This window comes from Octopus sinensis, linkage group LG22, assembly GCF_006345805.1.
Source record: "Octopus sinensis linkage group LG22, ASM634580v1, whole genome shotgun sequence".
NCBI classification, from domain to species: domain Eukaryota; kingdom Metazoa; phylum Mollusca; class Cephalopoda; order Octopoda; family Octopodidae; genus Octopus; species Octopus sinensis.
Window position 1 is genome coordinate 13,028,759 of NC_043018.1, and position 19,369 is coordinate 13,048,127.

The 19,369-nt window shown below is 38.7% G+C and overlaps 1 protein-coding gene across 4 annotated transcripts in view; it reads left to right on the top strand.

Annotated features, from left to right (window-relative positions):
- Positions 1-14,097, top strand: part of LOC115223198 (leucine-rich repeat and IQ domain-containing protein 3-like) — a 21,086-nt gene extending 6,989 nt beyond the window's left edge. For 2 of the 4 annotated variants that reach the window (XM_036512296.1, XM_036512298.1), the window contains exons 2-6: positions 5,268-5,659; positions 6,724-7,047; positions 8,402-8,541; positions 11,085-11,262; positions 12,837-14,097. In XM_036512296.1, the coding sequence (XP_036368189.1) occupies positions 5,268-5,659; positions 6,724-7,047; positions 8,402-8,541; positions 11,085-11,262; positions 12,837-14,051 (2,249 nt within the window). In that variant the 3' untranslated portion in view covers positions 14,052-14,097. Of the gene's footprint in view, positions 1-3,410; positions 3,618-5,263; positions 5,660-6,723; positions 7,048-8,401; positions 8,542-11,084; positions 11,263-12,836 lie in introns of those variants that run through there. The other 2 variants (XM_029793655.2, XM_036512297.1) reach the window with 2 other exon arrangements.
- The last annotated feature ends 5,272 nt before the right edge of the window (positions 14,098-19,369 follow it).

Genomic DNA, 19,369 nt, shown 5'->3' on the forward strand with positions numbered 1-19,369 from the left:
CAAAAGAGACCAATAGAATAAGTACTAGGCTTACAAAGAATAAGTCCTGGGATAGATTTGCTTGACTAAAGATGGTGCTCCAGCATGGCCACAGTCAAATGACTGAAACAAGTAAAAGAGTAGATATTATCTTCCCATGAGGAATGATGCAGTGGCAAAAACAGTTTGGAACAGAGTAGCAAAATACAAAAAATCCTATTTGACTATATTGAGACAGATAGGTCAAAAGAATATTGGTAGGAATTAAAACCGAAAACAGCCACCGAATTAAAACACAACTGGCCAGATTTTGTTGTGTAGGAACACAAGAAAACGATATCTTCTGTTGTGGAAACCAGCTGCCTTCTGGACATGAATGTGGTTAGAAAAATACAAGAGAAAGAGGACATTTAGGAGCTTGCAAATCCAGCACCTAAGATACACTTTCATCTTCACACCTATTATTTTTAGGGTAAAAGGATACATACCAACTCATCTGGAATAAAGTAGGTTGAACTTAGGATCTTGGGGAGAGAACACAAGTCCTTAATTCATACAGAACAAATGGTCATAATATCTGAAACTATTAAAATCTGCAAGACCTTCTTAGAATTTAAAAGATGATGGTTAAATCAAGAAGCTTTCCTTCACGATTTTGCTGCCAAGTCAAAATTTACTCACAAAAGAGAGAAAGAAAGAACGGACGAACGTATAGGTGTGGCTGTGTGGTAAGTAGCTTGCTTCCCAGCCATATGGTTCCAGGTTTGGTCCTGCTGCACAACACCTTGGATGGCTGTTCTCTGTGGTAGCCCTTGCGGGTGGATTCGGTTGGCAGGGGCTGGGGAAGAAGGCCTGCTGTATATATATGTGTGTGTGTGTGTGGTGTATGTTTGTGTTTGTTGCCCATCACCACTTGACAACTGGTGTTGGTCTTATGTCCCTGTGACTTGGTGATTCACCAGAAGAGACCAAAAGAGACCAAAAGAGACCAGGCGGAATATCTGATCAACAAAAACTTCTTCAAGTCAGCACCACAAGATGGCTGCTGTTTAATGATAGAAACAAGTAAAAGATATATATATGTGTGTGTGTGTGTGTGTCTATGTATATGTATATATATACATAAACATATATATATGTTTATGTGTGTATATATATATATATATATATATATATATATATACATATGTTTATGTATATATATATGTTTATGTATATATATATATATATATATAAGTTTATGTATATATATATATATATATATATATATATATATATATATATATATATATATATATCATTATCATCATCATCGTTTAACGTCCATTCTCCATGCTAGCATGGGTTGGACGGTTCAACTGGGGTCTGGGAAGCCAGAAGGCTGCACCAGGCTCCAGTCTGATCTGGCAGTGTTTCTACAGCTGGATGCCCTTCATAACGCCAACCACTCCGTGAGTGTAGTGGGTGCTTTTTACGTGCTACCGGCACAGGTGCCAGACGGGGCTAGCAAGCGGCCATGGTCGGATGGTGCTTTTTACGTGCCACTGGCACGGGGGCCAGGCGAGGCTATATATATATATATATATATATAATATATATATATATACACACACACACACACACACATATACAGGTACAAGTTCAGACAGAAAATAGCATTTACTTTCTGACTCACTCATGTGTGTGTAGTGGTGGTGGTTGTGGTGGTGGTGGTGGTGGTGATGGTGGTGTGGTGGTGGTGGTGGTGTGTGTGTGTGTGTAATATCAGTGGAATAGTGAGCGCAGAGTCAAAGGTTACAAAACAAGAAGTCAAAATAAATAAATGAAGAAATGACTCAGTGTTGTTTATACAACACATTGGAATTTATTCCTCTCTCTCTCTCTCTCTCTCTCTAAAACAATCTAATGAATTAATCAACCAATCAATAAATCCAGGTGTTGGCTGTTATCTGCAGTGACTTCAGATCAGTGGAAGCCTACCACAATTTTCAAAGGCAACAGATTGACAGAAATTATTACAAACTCACCTATGAGTATTTAGAGTATTTTGAAAATACTTCATGGAATGACAACCATACTCTGCATAGTTATGGGCTGCTGTTTGGCAAGGTATGGCACCTATAATGGAAGGCAAGGTTTATGATATCGGGAGAATATTGCCTTCTCCCATCATATCTTGTTCTTAATGTAGTTCAGGCTCCGGCAGGTGAAGAAAGAAGTCTTTAAGTACAAATGCAATTTACAACCGGTTTCTTTACAAGTTTCACAGAACAGGTGAAGTGCATTGCTCTCAGCAACTATCTCAAGCTGTGTGCGTGGTGTTATATCTCCATTAGTGCGGGTACATTGCCTCTGGAGGTACAACATGCAGAGAGGGCCCAGCCAGTGAAGTGTGCTCAGCAAGCGCTGGTGCATAGAAGCGGAGAGAAAAGAATGAATCTGTTTCTGTTTTGCCCTTATATATGGTTTGCCATCGCAAGCCTCGTTGCGAACTCACGCATGGCAAATGGATGCAGGTGAGGTCTTGCTCCAATCTCAGATGGCGCTAACTGCTTGTGCCCGCACTAATGGTTTTCTGCTACTTCCCTAGCTAAATGTACCTGCCTCCCAGCTTCCCTTCTGGCTATCTGATACAATTCCCTGCTACCCCTACACTTCCAGTCCTGTTTCTTTACTCTAATTGCCTAGTCTACAACATCATTCCACTACTAAGTCACCCTTGGTCTAGATGGGACTTTGTACCAGCCACAGATTTGGTCCATGGCACTCAGCAAGTTGTCCGGAAGGAATTCTCAGTTGCCTTCTATGTTACAAGTCTGTAGCTCCCCACTCCTTCTCATCAAATTTCTCAGTTAGAGTGTCCCTAAATCTCTGACCATACAGAGGATCCTTAAACTTCCAGATCCTTAAAATTCCAGATAAATCTTCTTCGTGGCACATTTCTGGCCTGAGGTCTAAATTCACCAATGTCTAGTCTGTGCTGCTGAGTGGAGGTACATTCTTCACCAGGGAAAGCCTTTGCATGTGTGTGTGTTATTTAATTTTAATTCCAGATTTGTTGTCAATGGAAAAAGAGCCGTTTTCTAACCAAGATCCAAGGCTCCTTCATTGGAATTTTGAACATCAGCAAGGTATCTGTGCCTGTTCGTGTATACGTGTGCAATATTTGGAATCAGGGCACGTGCAGACTTGTATGTTTTGTTTAATGTATGTTTACTCATACATGCAGTGGTGTGTGTGAATATTGGTCTTAGATTTTGGCACAAGGTCAACGATTTCGGGTGAGGAGTTGAGTCGATTACATCGACTCCCGTGTTCAACTGACACTTATTTCATCGAAAAGATAAAAGGCAAAGTCGACGTCGGTAGAATTTGAACTCGGAACGTTAAGGACGGACGAAATGCGGCTATGTATTGTGCCTGGTACGCTTACCATTCTGTCAGCTCACTACCTTTTGTATGTCTATTGATTGTTCGGTTCTTTTAATCTTTGTGTTGTTGGAAATATGACCAAGTGACAGGTTTGGTGGTTGCTGTTAGCAACGTAACTGCGGGATAGAAATAACAGCAACAACATTGTTGCGGCGAAATGCTTCCGTGTTTGTTTACAGAGTTCGTCGGACATTGAACTAGAAAAGGTAAATGTTACATGTGATTCCGTTGAAGGGAGACTTTCCTGAACGATGAGTGGAGATGGATATAAGTAGATCTAACAAATCTTTACATGTCTATAAATTTAGGATTTGGAGAAATGGACGCGCCCACACACACACACACACACACACACATATATATATACCTACACACACATATATATATATATATATATACATACACGAATACACACATAAACATACACGCTCACATAGAGGCAGCTTGGTGGAGTTAGGAAGCATACCAACACGTTGGAATTTCTCCGTTTTAACGGGGATTCTTCAGATAATTTTTTACGGTGCCCTTGGAAATGTTCTGGAGTATCTTTAGTAAAAAAAAAAAAAAAAAAAAATTGCGAAAAATAGTGTATTTTTTAACTCTTACCACCACCACCATCTTCTTCCCCTCTCCAGACCGATTTTGGTCGATTTTGCGAGTCGCCTTAAAGCACCTCCCCCTGTTGGGAGTTTTATTTGTCTTTCCTTTGTCATTTTATTTACACGTTTTGAAACCCTTTGTATCGTCCTGTCATGTCCTTTAATGTATCTTTATATTAGCCCTTGTGGCCAATAAAAGAATTAATTATTATTATAAAATGCCAGCTTCCAAATCCTGTCTTTTGATCAGATAAAAATAATCAAACTTCAAACCTCTGTAACATTTTTCTGAAATTTTTCTAGAACAAGTGAATAACAACATCAGATTTGGCATGAAAAATTACATCAATATTCCAAATTTTAAAATTTCAAAACTAAAACTAAAAAGAAAGCTAAACAGAAAAGATCCCCAAAAACATCTGTCTTCAGCTTTTGTAAAGTAAAGGGCTCCATTGACAATTCTCTAATTGAGCCCTGCACTTCCCAGCGCTGTCCTGGCAACAAAATAGTAACAACAACCACAACAATAATAATAATCCTTTCTATTAAAGGCACAAGGCCTGAAATTTGATGGAAGGGCATTCCTCAATTACATCAGCTCCAGTGTGACAGAGTAGCACCTGCCCAACAAATTTTAAGCCTTTTAGACAATAACAATAATAATAATACTAATCATAATCCTTTCTACTTTAGGCACAAGGCTTGAAGTTTTGGAGGGTGAACTAGTCAATTACATTAACCCCCAGCATTTCACTGGTAATTTATTTATCGAGCCCAAAATGATGTAACAAAAAGCTTCTTTCTCAGAGTGGAAAGCAGATTGTATGATGGATGTGTATGAACAGCTATGCTCCATGGCTGTGAAAAACATTGGGCTATGACCACTGAGGACAAGCAAAGGCTTGAAAGAAATGAAGTATTACATGTTCCAATGGATGGTTAATGTCAGTGTGCACGTACCACAGAGTGTATGTGATCTGACAGAAAAATTGGGTATAAAAGGCATCAGATGTGGTGTGCAAAAGAGAAGAGAGTGCTGGTATGGAAATGTGATGCGTATACAAACTTTCTGATTTAAAATGGACTAAATTAAAACCTTCCAATAAAATTTCATGTTTATTTACATTCCAAACACCAGCTTCATAATGACAAAGATATTTTGTGAAAGTCTTCATTATTTTTTTAATTAATTGAAATTAAGCAATGTATTTCAACGGAAATTTAGTAACAAAACTGTTAATATTTAATACTTTACAGAAAACAATTTACCAGTGCTAAACAATTTGACAGTCCTGGGGAAAAGTTTTGAGATGGGCTTACCTGGTGATCAGGTTATCTTCGCAATGAAAACAGAAGAGAAAAACCGTAACAATTCCAGGATGATAAGTAAACCAGAGAAACTAGAAACAAAAGAGAATTATTTTAGAGATGTGACTCTTGAGTTTCTTCAAGAGAAATTTCGTGATGATGTCGTCTTTGATAAACTATTGTTTGTCTCCTTTAACAACCAATATCTACGGACACTGGGAGTTTTAAGTGAGTTGGTGACTAATTTACAAGTTTGTAATTTATCTGGTAACTTCCTCACCGATATTTCAAGTCTGATGCTGTGTCCTAATCTTCAGAAACTTGATGTTCATGGCAACCAGGTAAGTCATTGTACAACTGGTTTCTAGTTTAACTAGATGTTTATATTTGACTAGCAGGAGTACACCCTGCAACGTTTGAGTATCGTATCAAAGCAACATATTTATCCCCACTTAAACGAGGGTCTTCTGTTAGAACAAATTACACTGCAGTAGATACGATGAGAAAAACTCTTATGTTTGATGTTTGGTGTAAAATGCATTCTTGTTTCTATTACTAACAGGGGAGATAAATCTCCACCACTTTCAGCATTGAGACCAGCAGTTCACATGATTTCCACCTTCTTTGGTTTCGTCAGTGATGGATGCTCAACTGCCAGAGGTAACAGTGACTCATCTTCCCCCTGACAATGTATAGAAAAACTACTAGAACAAGTGCTGGTCTCACGATTAGCCACTGAGCTTGTTAAAACATGTTTAAAAAATATAAAAACAGGCCCCTGTTGCTAATAAATATTTTTTAACAGAGTAACAAAAAGCAATGATGAGTAGATTCGGTCCTACATTATGAACTATTTGACTAATAATAGGATCTTTGTATATCTTCACTAAAGGAGATATTATTGCATAATCTTCATGTTTCCTTAGTCAGATGATCAGTCCAGAGAATAAACAAATTTGCCATTTTACCCTGTGGTGCCAATGATGGAGAGACTCTCAGCATTTCCAACTCTTGAAATATCAACATGAAGCTGATTTTTTGAAAAGAAAGGATCCACTAGGTTTGGTGCAGCAACTTAGACTGAACTGGTGGATCTACAGGTTCTAAGTCCCAAAGACACAGTTTTAAGGAGATGAGTTGAAATAGATAAGCAAGTGGCATTCTTTAAGAATAACATCAACACCTGGCTCCACTTTGGCTATCTTTAGTAGAAGTCTACACTGTTGTAAGTATTTCAGCCAGTTTCAAGCTAACACTCCACCCCCACCCCCCACCCACCCGCCATCAGTCTTGGCAGTCTTGTCATGGGTTTTGGACCCTGCCTTTCTGACTAAAAGTTATAAAATTGATCAATCCATTCCTATGATTATAATGATACAATTTTTTCCCTTTCTTTCTCCTTTAGATAACCAACCTTCCTGGTCATTTAATGTGGTCAAACATGCAGCACTTAGAATTTCTTTATCTCCATGACAACACTTTTGCAAATTTTGGAGTTGTAAAAAGCATATCTGGCTGCCCCAAACTTCTTGCCCTCACCTTGTATGACACTCCTTTGAGCCTGTGGATTACCTACCGCCACAGTGTTGTCAATAGCTTACATTCATTGAAGGCTTTGGATCAGTTTGTCGTTGCAGATGAGGAGATCATCAACGATCTTAATGAGTCACATCGATTCGCTGCTTTTCAGAAGGAACTCAAAGTTAACCTTTGCCCTCAACAGACACAGGTAACTCTGATTATTCGCCAATATAAGTTTTACATGGAAACAGACACGTGCAGACTATGATATATGATGTAGGAGGTCAAAGAAGAAGGGGTGTATATGACTGATACTCTTTCATACACACACACTAGATATATATATATATATATATATATATATATATATATATATATATATAGAGAGAGAGAGAGAGAGAGAGAGAGAGAGCAAGGATGGATAACAAAGAGATAACAGACAATTGTGAAACAGAACATATGCAAACTTGGATATTTTCTGCCCAAAAACTATAACCACTTAAATGGCCAGAACAGGTAGCATCTGGGAGTAGTTGAGAAAGAGATAGAAGGAAGGTCGTGGTGGAGTGCCAGAGCAAACTGTCAAGGTGCAAAAAGATGAGCATAAGAGAGGATAGAGACAGTGGGTGACGAGAGAATGGACCCTTTCTTAAGAATGTGAGTGGGGAATAACAAATGGTTAAAGGTGAGACAGAAGGTGGATGTAGTGAATGAGGAAAAATGATAGAGGGACTGGTGCTCTGAGTTCAAATCCCTCCATAGCCTACACAGGTGGCAGACTTAATCCATGTGAAGGTACTTGGCTCAGTGATTAGGGCTTCCAACTGACAACTATAAGGTCGTGAGTTTGATTCCTGTTGGCATGTTGTGTCCTTGAGCAAGATTCTTTATTTCACATTCGCTCCAGTTCACTCAGTTGCTGAAAATGAGTGCTACTTGTATTTGAAAGGGCCAGCCTTGTCATATTCTGTTTCACACTGAATATCCTTCAGGACTGAGTTAAGGGTACGGATGGGGTGCTCAGCCACTTGCACATTAATTTCACAAGAAGGCTTTTGTAACCAATGGTGTGCGAGTTATAAAGAAAAAAATGACTTAATCTATTGCTTGGTTTAACACCACTGCTTGTCCTTGGGTACTTTTAGTAGAGTCCATTGGACTCTCTGGTTTGAGGACTCTCCAGTCCCCATCTGGAGGCCTGGTAAAGAGCCATAGGCTCTATTTTTGCCTCCTGACTGATTTTAAAAAATTAAAATATAAACTGTCAAAGTTTACTGCAATTTTAACTTAGCTTTATTTTCCCTTTTTTTTTTTGTAAAGATGAGAAAATCATTAGTACACTAAACAAAAATACTTAGCAGTATTTCTTCCCTTTTGATGGTCTGAGTTCAAATTCTGCTGAGGTTGACCTATAGTCTTTCATGCTTTCAGGGTTAATAAAATAAAGTACTAGTTGACCACTGGGATCATTGTAATTGACCTGGCCCCTCCATCAAAATTTTAGGCCTTTTGTCCATGGCAGAAAGAATTTTCTCTTTTTTGTTGTTATTTTCATTCCTCAGCTTCATTCTGCTGCAACAGAGTTTGAAGAGATAAAGAATTTAAAGAGAAAAATTAACAACATAATGGCGCATCACAGCCCTGTAATCATTATTCAGAAATGCATTCGAGGTTTCCTGTCTCGGTGTCGGACAGCAGAAGAGTAAGTTAACCATGCATAACTGTTTGTTCTTAGCAATTGAAAGTTTGTTTTTTCAGTTTTGAAATTTTACCAATTTTCTCATCTTTTATCTCCTACTCTTTTGCTTGTTTCAATCATTGAACTGCGGCCATGCTGGAGCACCACCTTGAAGAGTTTAGTTGAACAAATTGAACCCAGTGCTTATTTTTGAGCCTGGTATTTATTCCATTGGCGGCGAGCTAGCAGAAATGTTAGCACGCCGGGCAAAATGCTTAGCGGTATTTTGTCTGCATTACGTTGTGAGTTCAAATTCCACCGAGGTTGACTTTGCCTTTCATCCTTTCGGGGTCGATAAATTAAGTACCAGTTATGCACTGGGGTCGATGTAATCAACTTAATACCTATGTCTGTCCTTATTTATCCCCTCTGTGTTTAGCCCCTTGTGGGTAATAAAGAAATAGGTATTTATTCCATTGGTCTCTTCCCAAATTGCTAAGTTACATTCTGTAGTTTTCCTCAGCTCCTTGATATATTGGGTCATCCCATAAATGATGTGTTTTTTTCAATACTTTTTTTTCAAAATTAAGATAAACAAAGTTCTTTCTTAATCTAAAATATACTCTCCCTCATTTTCTTCAATGCTCTTCCATCTCTCTGGTAGACTTGCAAGACTTCCTTGCCAAAATTCACTTCTCCTTGATGAAAAATACTCCTCCAGTACTGTTCTGACCTCGTCTACAGAATTCATATTTTTTCCATCCAAATGATTTTGGAGACTGCACAATAAATGGTAATCAGATGGGACAATGTCTGGTGAATATGGTGGGTGGGGCATCGTTTCTCATTCAAATTGCTCCAACCTTTGGAATGTTATCCTCGCTGTATGTTGCCAAGCATTATCCTGATGGAAGAACACCTTTCGTCTTGGAACCAAAGATGGTCGTTTTTCTTCTGGCGCTGACTTAAGCCACTCAAGCTGCTCACAGTAGATCTCCTTTGTTATCATTTGGTTTGGATTTAAAAGTTCAAAGTGGACTAAACCTTTCGTAGCCCACCAAACAGATTAACAACACCTCATGTGGGTAAAGACCTTCTCCAGCTTGGGGTGCTGGTGCTTCTCCTTTCCCTACTACCCACTGTCTTCGGTACTTGACATTTTTATAGAAAACCCATTTCTCATCCCCAGTCATTATTCAGTTCAAAAAAGGTTCATTTGTGAGACATGGCAGCAAAGAAGAGCACACATTCAGTCTTTGTGCCTGATTAGACTTGGAAAGTTTGTGAGGAACCCATTAACCCAATTTGCTGACTTTTCCAATGGCACACAGGTATTGATGAATGGTTGAATGACCAAATCCAAGCTTCTCTGCTAGTTCCACAACAGTTACAATCGGATTTTGCTCCAGCAGGGTTTGCAGGATGTCCTCGTCGAGCTTACAGTTTTACCAGGACATGGTTTGTCTTAGGTTGTAGTTTCTGACTCAGAATTTCTGGAACCACCATTGACACTGGCTTACACTTATTGTCCAATCCCCATAGACTGTATTAATATTCCTTGCATTTTCCATTGTGTTGTTGCCTTTATTGAACTCATAAGCAAAATATGCCAAATATGCTCCTTTGTCACTTCCATTATAGATCTGGAAAAAATAACTGTTAAAATCAAACTGCACTTTTCAATACTTGCACTAAGAATAAGTACGAGGAAAACTCACAACTTACTTTTATAGCAGGTATATTTATCCTGTCCCCTTCTAACTTTTAGTTCATGCAATTGAAAACATCCAAATTATTTATGGGATGACCCAATAATCTTTTACTTGTTTCAGTCATTAGACAGCAGCCATTTTAGTTGAACTTATTGAATCTAGTACTTAGTTTTTGTAAAGCCTGGCACTTATTCTATCGGTCTTTTTTGCCAAAGCACTAAGTCATGGGGACGTAAACACACCAACACCAGTTGTCAAGCAATGGTGGGGGACAAACACATATAGAGACACAGCTGGCCTCTTTCAGTTTCCATCTACCAAATCCAAAGTCACTGTCCCAAGATGTGTCTTTGTGTCAGTGTTTTGTCCTCCCCACACCCCTTGTTAACATCCCCTTAATGTAGCAGTTCAGCAAAAGAGACTGATAGAATGAGCACCAGACTTAGAAAAAAAAATACTGTACCAGAGTCAATTCATTCAACTAAAAAAAATTCTTCAAGGCTGTGCTCCAGCATTGCCACTGTCTAATGACTGCAACAAATAAAAAAAAAAAAGGGACCTATGCACTTATAGGTACCATTTTACCCTCAACTGTTGTGAGTGTCTGAATATTTAAGATTAGTCCAATATTCAGAACACTCCTGAGATCCACTACATTTTAGGTAAAATACTTACATGCTACCAATTCTGGTCCTGTGATTCTACATTTACTAAAATACTAAACTCACCAAATTGAATACAACCAAATAAGGTACAACACTCTACTATTTCAATTGTCTTTACTACCCTCACATACCTAACATTTCCACTCAACAGAAAATACAGCAACTTTTTAGAAGCTTTCTTTTGTTTTAGACTGATTAAACATGAAGTAAACCATTTGGAGCTGACACATCCCCTGCAATTAACCAGCTCAACAATCTATTCTGTATTGCTGCCACATAAAGAAGTGAAACATCAAAGAGAAGGGCAAAAGCTATTCAATCCAAAATCAGAGTTGATGTCGGTTCCAATTTCCATTCCCAGGTCACAAGTATGTAAAATTTATTCCAGTTTGTGTTAGCTTTAAATATGACGGGTCCAGAGTCACCTTTCTTCTGAGGGAGGGATATTGTCAATGAAATCCACTCTGCTATTTGACTGGTGCTTCATTTTATTGACTCTGGAAAGATAAAAAGCAAAATGTGATATTGGTTGCTAAAGTTGGCACAAATTTTGGACAGATGGTTGAAAGGCTCAAAGTAGATTTATCAAAGCCCAGTACATTTATGCTTTTGCCCCTGGTGAGATTTGAAATTAGAAATGTAGAGGGATGAATATAAAGACAATAAGGAAGTTAGTCCTGTCACACAACAATTTGCCATTCTACAGTGCTGTCTTTCAAAATAAGAATTCCTTACATTGGCAAGATGTCAAATTAGCAGAGTCGCCTGGCTACACTCTGGATTCAAATCTCTGCTTTCTTTCCAAGAAATATTGATTTCAAGTTTTAGCACAAGGCCAGCAATTTTAGGGTAGAAGGCAAGTCAATTACATCAGCCCCCAGTGCTCAACTGGTACTCTTTTTATTGACCCCGAAAGGATGAAAGGCAAAATCAACCTCAATGGAATTTGAATTCAGAACCTGAAGACAAATGAAATGCTGCTAAGCATTTTGCCTGGTGTGCTGACCATTCTGCCAGGCTCACCATCTTCTTTCCAAGAAATATTAAAATGAAATTCCAAATCAGGGTGCAGGGAATTAGTGAAACTGTTAGAGTACTGGATGGGGTGCCATGTGGTGTTCATTTCAACCCTTTACGCTCCAATTTCTTGGGTGTTGGCTGTAATCCATCACTTAGTTTAACACAATTGTCTGGTCCTTGGGTAGCTTTAACAGAGTTTAGTTTCATGATAACTTTCTCTCATCATCCCACCCACCTCTTCCTTCCATGACTAAACAGTTGATTGCTTCACCAATTCTGTTATTTACCATCCTTCTTAAGAATTCTAATTCAGGACAGTTAAGTTCTTATTACCCCAGGAAAAACATTTGATCCAAGAAAGTGAGAAAAAAACAGGAGGAATTCAATATTTTCTAAATAAATATTTCTCTTAGAATTATTCTTGAAGAAATAGTTTCTAAGAAAATATTTTTACCATTTAGTTATTCATGCATGTAGATCAAAGCCCGGGGAGTCTCTTTGAGTCACTACTTCTCTGCACTGAGAGGTCACAGCTTTGGCACTACAGACATACGATTAAAATATCACAAGAAAGAATTGCACGGCAGATTCTTCAAGCCAAACCAACTGGCAAGAGACCTGAGGCTGGGAATCGGATGGTTTGCTGCATAGTTTCAATTGGTCATGTTTTGGAATCCTGCAAGTAAGTCTAACGATGGTTACTTCTAATAAGTCCTATAGCAGAGGTTCTCTGTGGCTCTACCCACTGTGATCCTCTATAGACATTATGGGTAGAAGGGAGAGGAGATGAAGAAATGAATGAATTACTCATGTCACGAAGAAACATTTTCTAAAACAGAAATATTTTAGACTGTTCTTGTTCTAAACTTTGATTTTGTCTAATAAAGAATTTTTCTATTTTATTTTCATGTCTTCTCCATAGAACTTGCCAAGTCCAATAAGTGTCAGTTGTATGAGCATTGAACAAGATTCTCTCAGGGTAGACACAAGTGAGGACAGTTGCACTTCTTGTGAAAACATTGTTGAAATTGGTAAAAAGCAGGATCAGAATAAGAATGTTGCAATATTGCTGAACAGAAGGAACAAAAAACTGAGCAAGTCTAAGAACTTCAAGTGGCAAACTTTGAGAGAAAAATCCGAAGACTATTTTGCTTTTAGTTTTATTGGCGAAGATATTCCAATTTCCACTTTGCATTTACAGGGATACAGTAAGCCGATTCATCAAGTTTATGCATTCAGCAATATGATGATGGAAAACCAACTTGTCAGCTCTGCTATAAGATCAGCACATGACAGCTATCATAGAATACCTGATGTGCCAAAACTGGAACCAAGGAAAATTCCTGTGGAGGTGTTTCTGTCACAGAAGAGAGAGATGAGGAAAGAAAGCATGTATAAAAGACTTTTTAAGCACATCAACAAGTCTTGTCTGTTTGCAGTTCAGAGGGCTTATGAAGACCAGTGGCAAGCAGACAAAAACAAGATTAAACTGGACGAGGTGTACGAGCGAAAGTTAGAGGAGCAGGAGAGGAGGCAAAACTTTGTAGAAAGGGAGCGCCAGAAATATTTCCTAAAGCTAGGGAAGAATGAACAAGGAAAATTACAGATGAATCAATGGAATGAGAAGAGAGCTGCAGAGAACAAGAAGCAAATGGAAGTGTTGCAAATGAAAAGGTTTGATTCTTCTCGGATAACATCTGAGAGAGAAGCAGAAAAGAAGTTCACCAAAGATTTTTCCTGCCAGCAACTTTCTCTGTCCAGGTCTTTGTTACGACACAATTTTGGTAAGTCTGCAAGTAAAGGGAAGCAATCAAAAACGTATCTGGTGAAATCAATTCATCTCAGTGAACAAGAGAAGTTTGAAAGCATCCAAGATTACATTCTTAACTCACAGGAAAGGAAACGGGTTGAGAGTAATATTGCAAAATGTGAAATGATAGATTCACAACATTTTGCCAAAGTAAGCAATCCAGAAGAACCAAAGGACCCAGAGGAACATATGAAGGCAAGTCATTTGAAAGATAGAGTAGATGTATATCCATTCTCAGTAGTAAGTTTGAACAAACTGAATATAATAAAACCCAAGAAAACATCTAAAATGAAACATGACAATCCAGACATGGCAACTCAAGTTTGACAGAAGTTTGTTTGGAAATCAAGAATAAAAAAATTAAAAATTAGAAACTCACCAACTATTTTTTATTTGTTATCTTTCACTTGTTTCAGTCATTAGACTGTGGCCATTCTGGGGCACTGCCTTGGAGAATTTTTTAATCAAATTAATTGACCCCAGTACTTATTTTTTTAAACCTGGTACTTACTCTATTTTCTCTTTTGCCAAACTGCTAAGTCATGGGGACATAAACACACTAGCACAAAGACACACACACACACATATATGACAGGCTTCTTTCAGTTTCTGTTAACCAGATCCACTCACAAAGCCCAAGGTTATTGTGGAAGACACTTACCCAATGTGCTGTGCAGTGACACAGAACCCGGAACAAACATGTGGTTGGAAGGCAAGCGTCTTCCTACATGGCCACGCCTGTGCCTCTTACTTATTATTATCATGAGTTGCTTCTTTAGAGATATTAACAATCATTTTGTTTGACCCCTTTTCCATATTTCCATGGGTCAGACAAAATTTGTCAAGACAGATTCTTACTACAGATGGTTGCTGCTCTTGTCACTTACTAATCCTCATCAGTTTCCAAGAACCCCTTTCAGATCTCCAAAGAGATACCCTACATATGACCTCATATGTCGCTGATCCCATACACATGACCTCATCCTGCCATCTACCATTCTGAGACCGGTGTTTCATCTCCAGCTCTCAACCATTCTTGCAGTTACTAATGTTGATGTGCAACACGTACCCATGAGGCCTTAGGCTTCCCCCCCCCCACCAAAAGCCTCACTACAAGCGACGACCAGTGGTGTGCCTTCAATTGGTTGTGGAGGGAACTAGTGGCACAGTAGTTCCCCTCTGCTCATTTCCTGGCTTGCAGTTATTCACTATGTAGGACTGCATTCATAACACACCACCATTGGCTTCGGTTCCATGCATTCCCTGTCCATGTGCGGACCTCAACATCTGAAGCATGGTCCCTTGGCCATTTGCCTCATCAGACTCTGGCTGTTGTTGTTCTCCACCTGCCTGTTCATCCTGTCATCACTGTTGCTGCTACATTGTGTGAGTCACTTTGCAACAATACCCACGATTTGTCGATCATCTCCTCTACAGACGTTGTTTTGATGTTCGGTATCTGCTGCAGGCAGGGAAGTCAGTCACAAAACCCAGCTTCACCGTCTGCTCCAGTAAACCCTGCTAGGCCCACCAACCTCCTAGTCTCGCTCACATAGTCGTCTACTTGCTTGCTCGTCCATCTCATTCTCTCAAGCTTGCTGTAGGCTTTAAAAGCCCCCTTCATGGACGTGTCCTTCAATTTTTTTCTACTTTCTCTTGGTCCACTCTCCAAGTAGAGATTCAGTGCACTGCCTTCTAGATACAACGGCATAAGGCTAACCACATCTATTCCCTGCAGCTTCACCACGAGTCTCACCTTCTTTATCCAGGCCACCACATTGCCTTCCCCAGGAAATGGTTTCAATACATTGCTACCAATTCTGATTTCTGTGGCCATTGCGAAAAACCAAAACAAGGAAGAGCAAGAGAAACAGAAAATTCTTGAAAATCTTCTTCTTCGACTGTTGGAACATGACTTGTTACGTACAATAAATAAGATCACCAGATAACAGTAAAAACAATGTAACAAACTAACAAATCTCTTTAGGAACCCACAATCAATATTCCTTGTAAACCAACCAACCGACACATTCCGACTTCACTGCAAACTAACACAAACTTCACTTGACTCCGAACTCTGAACCTTTTAATTCACTTGGACCATTGCTATTTATACTTCACTCAGACCAGTCTATATCTCGCAAGGGGGCATCGTAATTCTCACCATAATATGGATGTATCCTCACAGCTGGTAACGTGCCAAAATAGCTTGTGGTTTAAGGGCACGAAAATAGAGTTGATTTTACCTCGACTTGCAATCAGGTACCACCAATAGATCATTCAGTGATCGCATGTTGACTTGGCCAATCTCTTCCCACCACATCTGGACTCTGCCACTGATCACCTAAAAAGGACTTTTGTTGTTACTTACCGATATGACATCATCTTATCCCTTCTGGTCTTGTGCCATCTCTGCTTCTCTCTTCCGGTCAATTACCCTTCTACAACACCATACATATGTACCTGATATGATGGCAAATGACTTTCTTTCTCCAAAAATGTCTGAAACACACATCCTGGATTCCATATGAAGAGCTGAGCCTCCCATTCGTTCACTTTGCCTGACACTCACTATTTTAGGCTAATTTTAATCCAGACGGTCTTTCTCTTTCTAACCTGACTCAGTAATAATAATATTTACATAAATAACATCATTATTATTTGTACTGCTGAAGGAATTACTATCACAACAGTGGACCAGCGATGTTTGTCAGTACCAGCCAATCCATTAGAAGTAGATATGCTTACATAGACTCCTACCGATTATAAAGCACAAAGGGGCATAACTGGAATCGTTATTGGTGAAACACTAACCTAGGAAACTGCTCCAGTACAGAGAGAGAGAGACAACAGGGTAACACCATTAGTAGGAGAGGTAGGGAATGTGAAGGGGTTGGGGGTGAAGTATTGTGTCAGAATAAAACTAAGGGATACGAAGCTAAGAGGAGTCAAAGCATTTATGAATATAACAGGAGAAAATGAACAAGTTATAGAAAAAGTAATAATTGAGAAATGAATACAAAGAAAATGAAAAAAGCTGAGGAAGTGTGAAAAGGTTGGATTCTAATAAATACATGAAGTGTTAGGAAACTCTCAAAAGAGAAGTTTCTAGACATTCCTTTAAATTCTGTTTGGAAAACTTGAAGATCAAAGTTCACAATTTATGCTATGTTGAGGTTATCACTGATTACGATTAAGAAAAAATACATATTCCAACACTAAGCACAGGCCATGACTGTTGTGAAAAGTTTGCTTCCTAACCATATGGCTCCCAATTTCAGTTCACTGCATGGCCCCTTGGGCATCTTCTTCTATAGTCCCACAGTGACCAAAGGATTGAGTAGATCTAGGTGTAATCTGAAAGCAGCCTGTTGTGTATGTATACACGTGTGTGTTTGTTTCCTATCCTGACATTGTATGATAGTTGTAAAGCGGTTGTGACTATCAAAGATGCAATGGCATTCACTTCTGAGAGGCTTGCTGACAGAAAGGCCCTTCAACCAGAGAAAATCTGCTGCAATAAATTCTGACATGCCAAATATGGAAAAGTGGATGTAGAAGGACGATGATGAACGATCATTGTGTATTCCTCTTTTATTTTTTATTTATGTGCCCTTTCAAGCCTAGCCAGGCTCATGGGCCCGGCTTCCCGGTTCCTGTGGCGTATGCATTCCCCCCAGCTGGACGGGACACCAGTCCATCGCAGCATTACTCAAGAAACAGGAAGAAAGAGTGAGAGAAAGTTGGGGCGAAAGAGTACATCAGGGGTCGCCACCACCCCCTGCTGGAACCTCATGGAGCTTTAGGTTGTTTTTGATCAATAAACACACACAACGCCCGGTCTGGGAATTGAAACTGCGAGTCCACTGGGCCATTGTACCTCCGTATTCCTCTTGGGTATATCAAAAATGACATTATTTAATGTTAAAGTTGAATCATTAGGGATCAGCTGTTTTAACCCTAAAACAACTTGGCTTTCTCTGCAGCTTTACTTGCAAACTAAATTGCCGCCTTCTTTGTCTTACCCTATAAAACCCAATTGGTTTAGGACTTTGAAGAGGAGGTAATCAGTAGGGCCTCAACAACCCACCACTATGTAGGCTCATACACTTTCCAGCCATTTCTCTGCCGGTTCTTTTACATTACTTCTCGTTGGCTTCTTCAATATTCTCTTCTCAGAGCAGTTTTAGGCAGGGGGGGGGGAGGAACTTGTGAAGAACTAAAGCAGCATTAAAAGCAACAATTACCATTGGGATAAAATGGAAGATACATAAAAGAGAGAAGTAAGTGTGTAATTCCTTTCTACAGGTAGGTAGAGACACTATAAGTGTTTTGGTATACGGTAGCAAGCCCCCGACTTAGAGACTCCGGTGGGTTTTAAGTGGAAGGAAGAGTTTGTGTCAAGAATAACAAAAGCAAGAACAGATGTCGATAATCATAAACGAAATACTTTAATGAAAGAAATTGATTCTTTTGAGTATTGCATAGAATATTTTTTAACTGGAGGAAAGTAAAACAAAAGAAAAAAACCTCAAACCTTTATCATTAAAGCTGGTAGAAATTAAAATAAAAAAAACTAAAAAGTTAAAATCAATAAAATATCAAAATAAATTACCAAAAACCAACTGTATTCACTTAAGGAAAGTCTATTCACAAATGATACTTTCGCTAAATATCTCATTTCAATGTAAAAATAAATATCAACATACTTCTAGAGTTTACCACTTTATATATATATATATCCTTTTAATTTCTTCAGGGCAAATGCCTCTGAATGTGCTTGTAAAAGCTCCTATGCTGCTTCTTCTGGTCGGCTACTGCCTGCTGTTCCCATCTTCCCGAGTGGGATGTTTATATATGAACTCCTTACAATTTAGGATAACATTGGTCCAGCAAAAAAACCATTAATATTAAATGCCTGAAGAAGCATCTACATGGAATAAAGATAGGCTCAAGATCCATAGATATATTGTTTAATAATATCCTATGGATGTGAGAACAGTCACAAATATACATGTGCTATGTAGAAACATATATTGCAAGGCATTAATAAAGTAGAAAAATTTCCATCCACAAATCATTTTCGTTATTACTATATGTGTGTATGTGTGTGTATATATATATATTATATATATATATATATACATATATGCACAGATATACATGTTGAATATGTAGGGAAAAATACTCAATACATATTACCAAGTTTAATGATTCATTGTTACTACTGTTTCACTGCCTCTGCACAAGTGATGCAAAAGTGCAACGAAAAGTGCAAGTAAATCCTCAGCTCCAGATTATTATTATTATTGTTATTACTGCTGTTCTAATTTAGGCACAAAACCAGCAGTTCTGAGAAGAAAAGCAGTTGATACCATCAGCTCTCTCCTCCAACTCCTGTACTTGACAAGAACTTCAAGGGAAAATTTGACTTTGGATTCAAATTCTTTATGTTCTAAGTTCAAATCCTACCACGGTCAACTTTACTTTTCATCCCTGCAGGGTCGATAAAATAAAGACCTAGTTAAGCACTGGGTCCGCCAGTATCGACCAACACCTTCTCAAAGTTGCTGGCCTTGTGTCTAAATTAGGAACTATATCACTACACATGCTACTATTACTTTATTACTGTTATTATTATTATT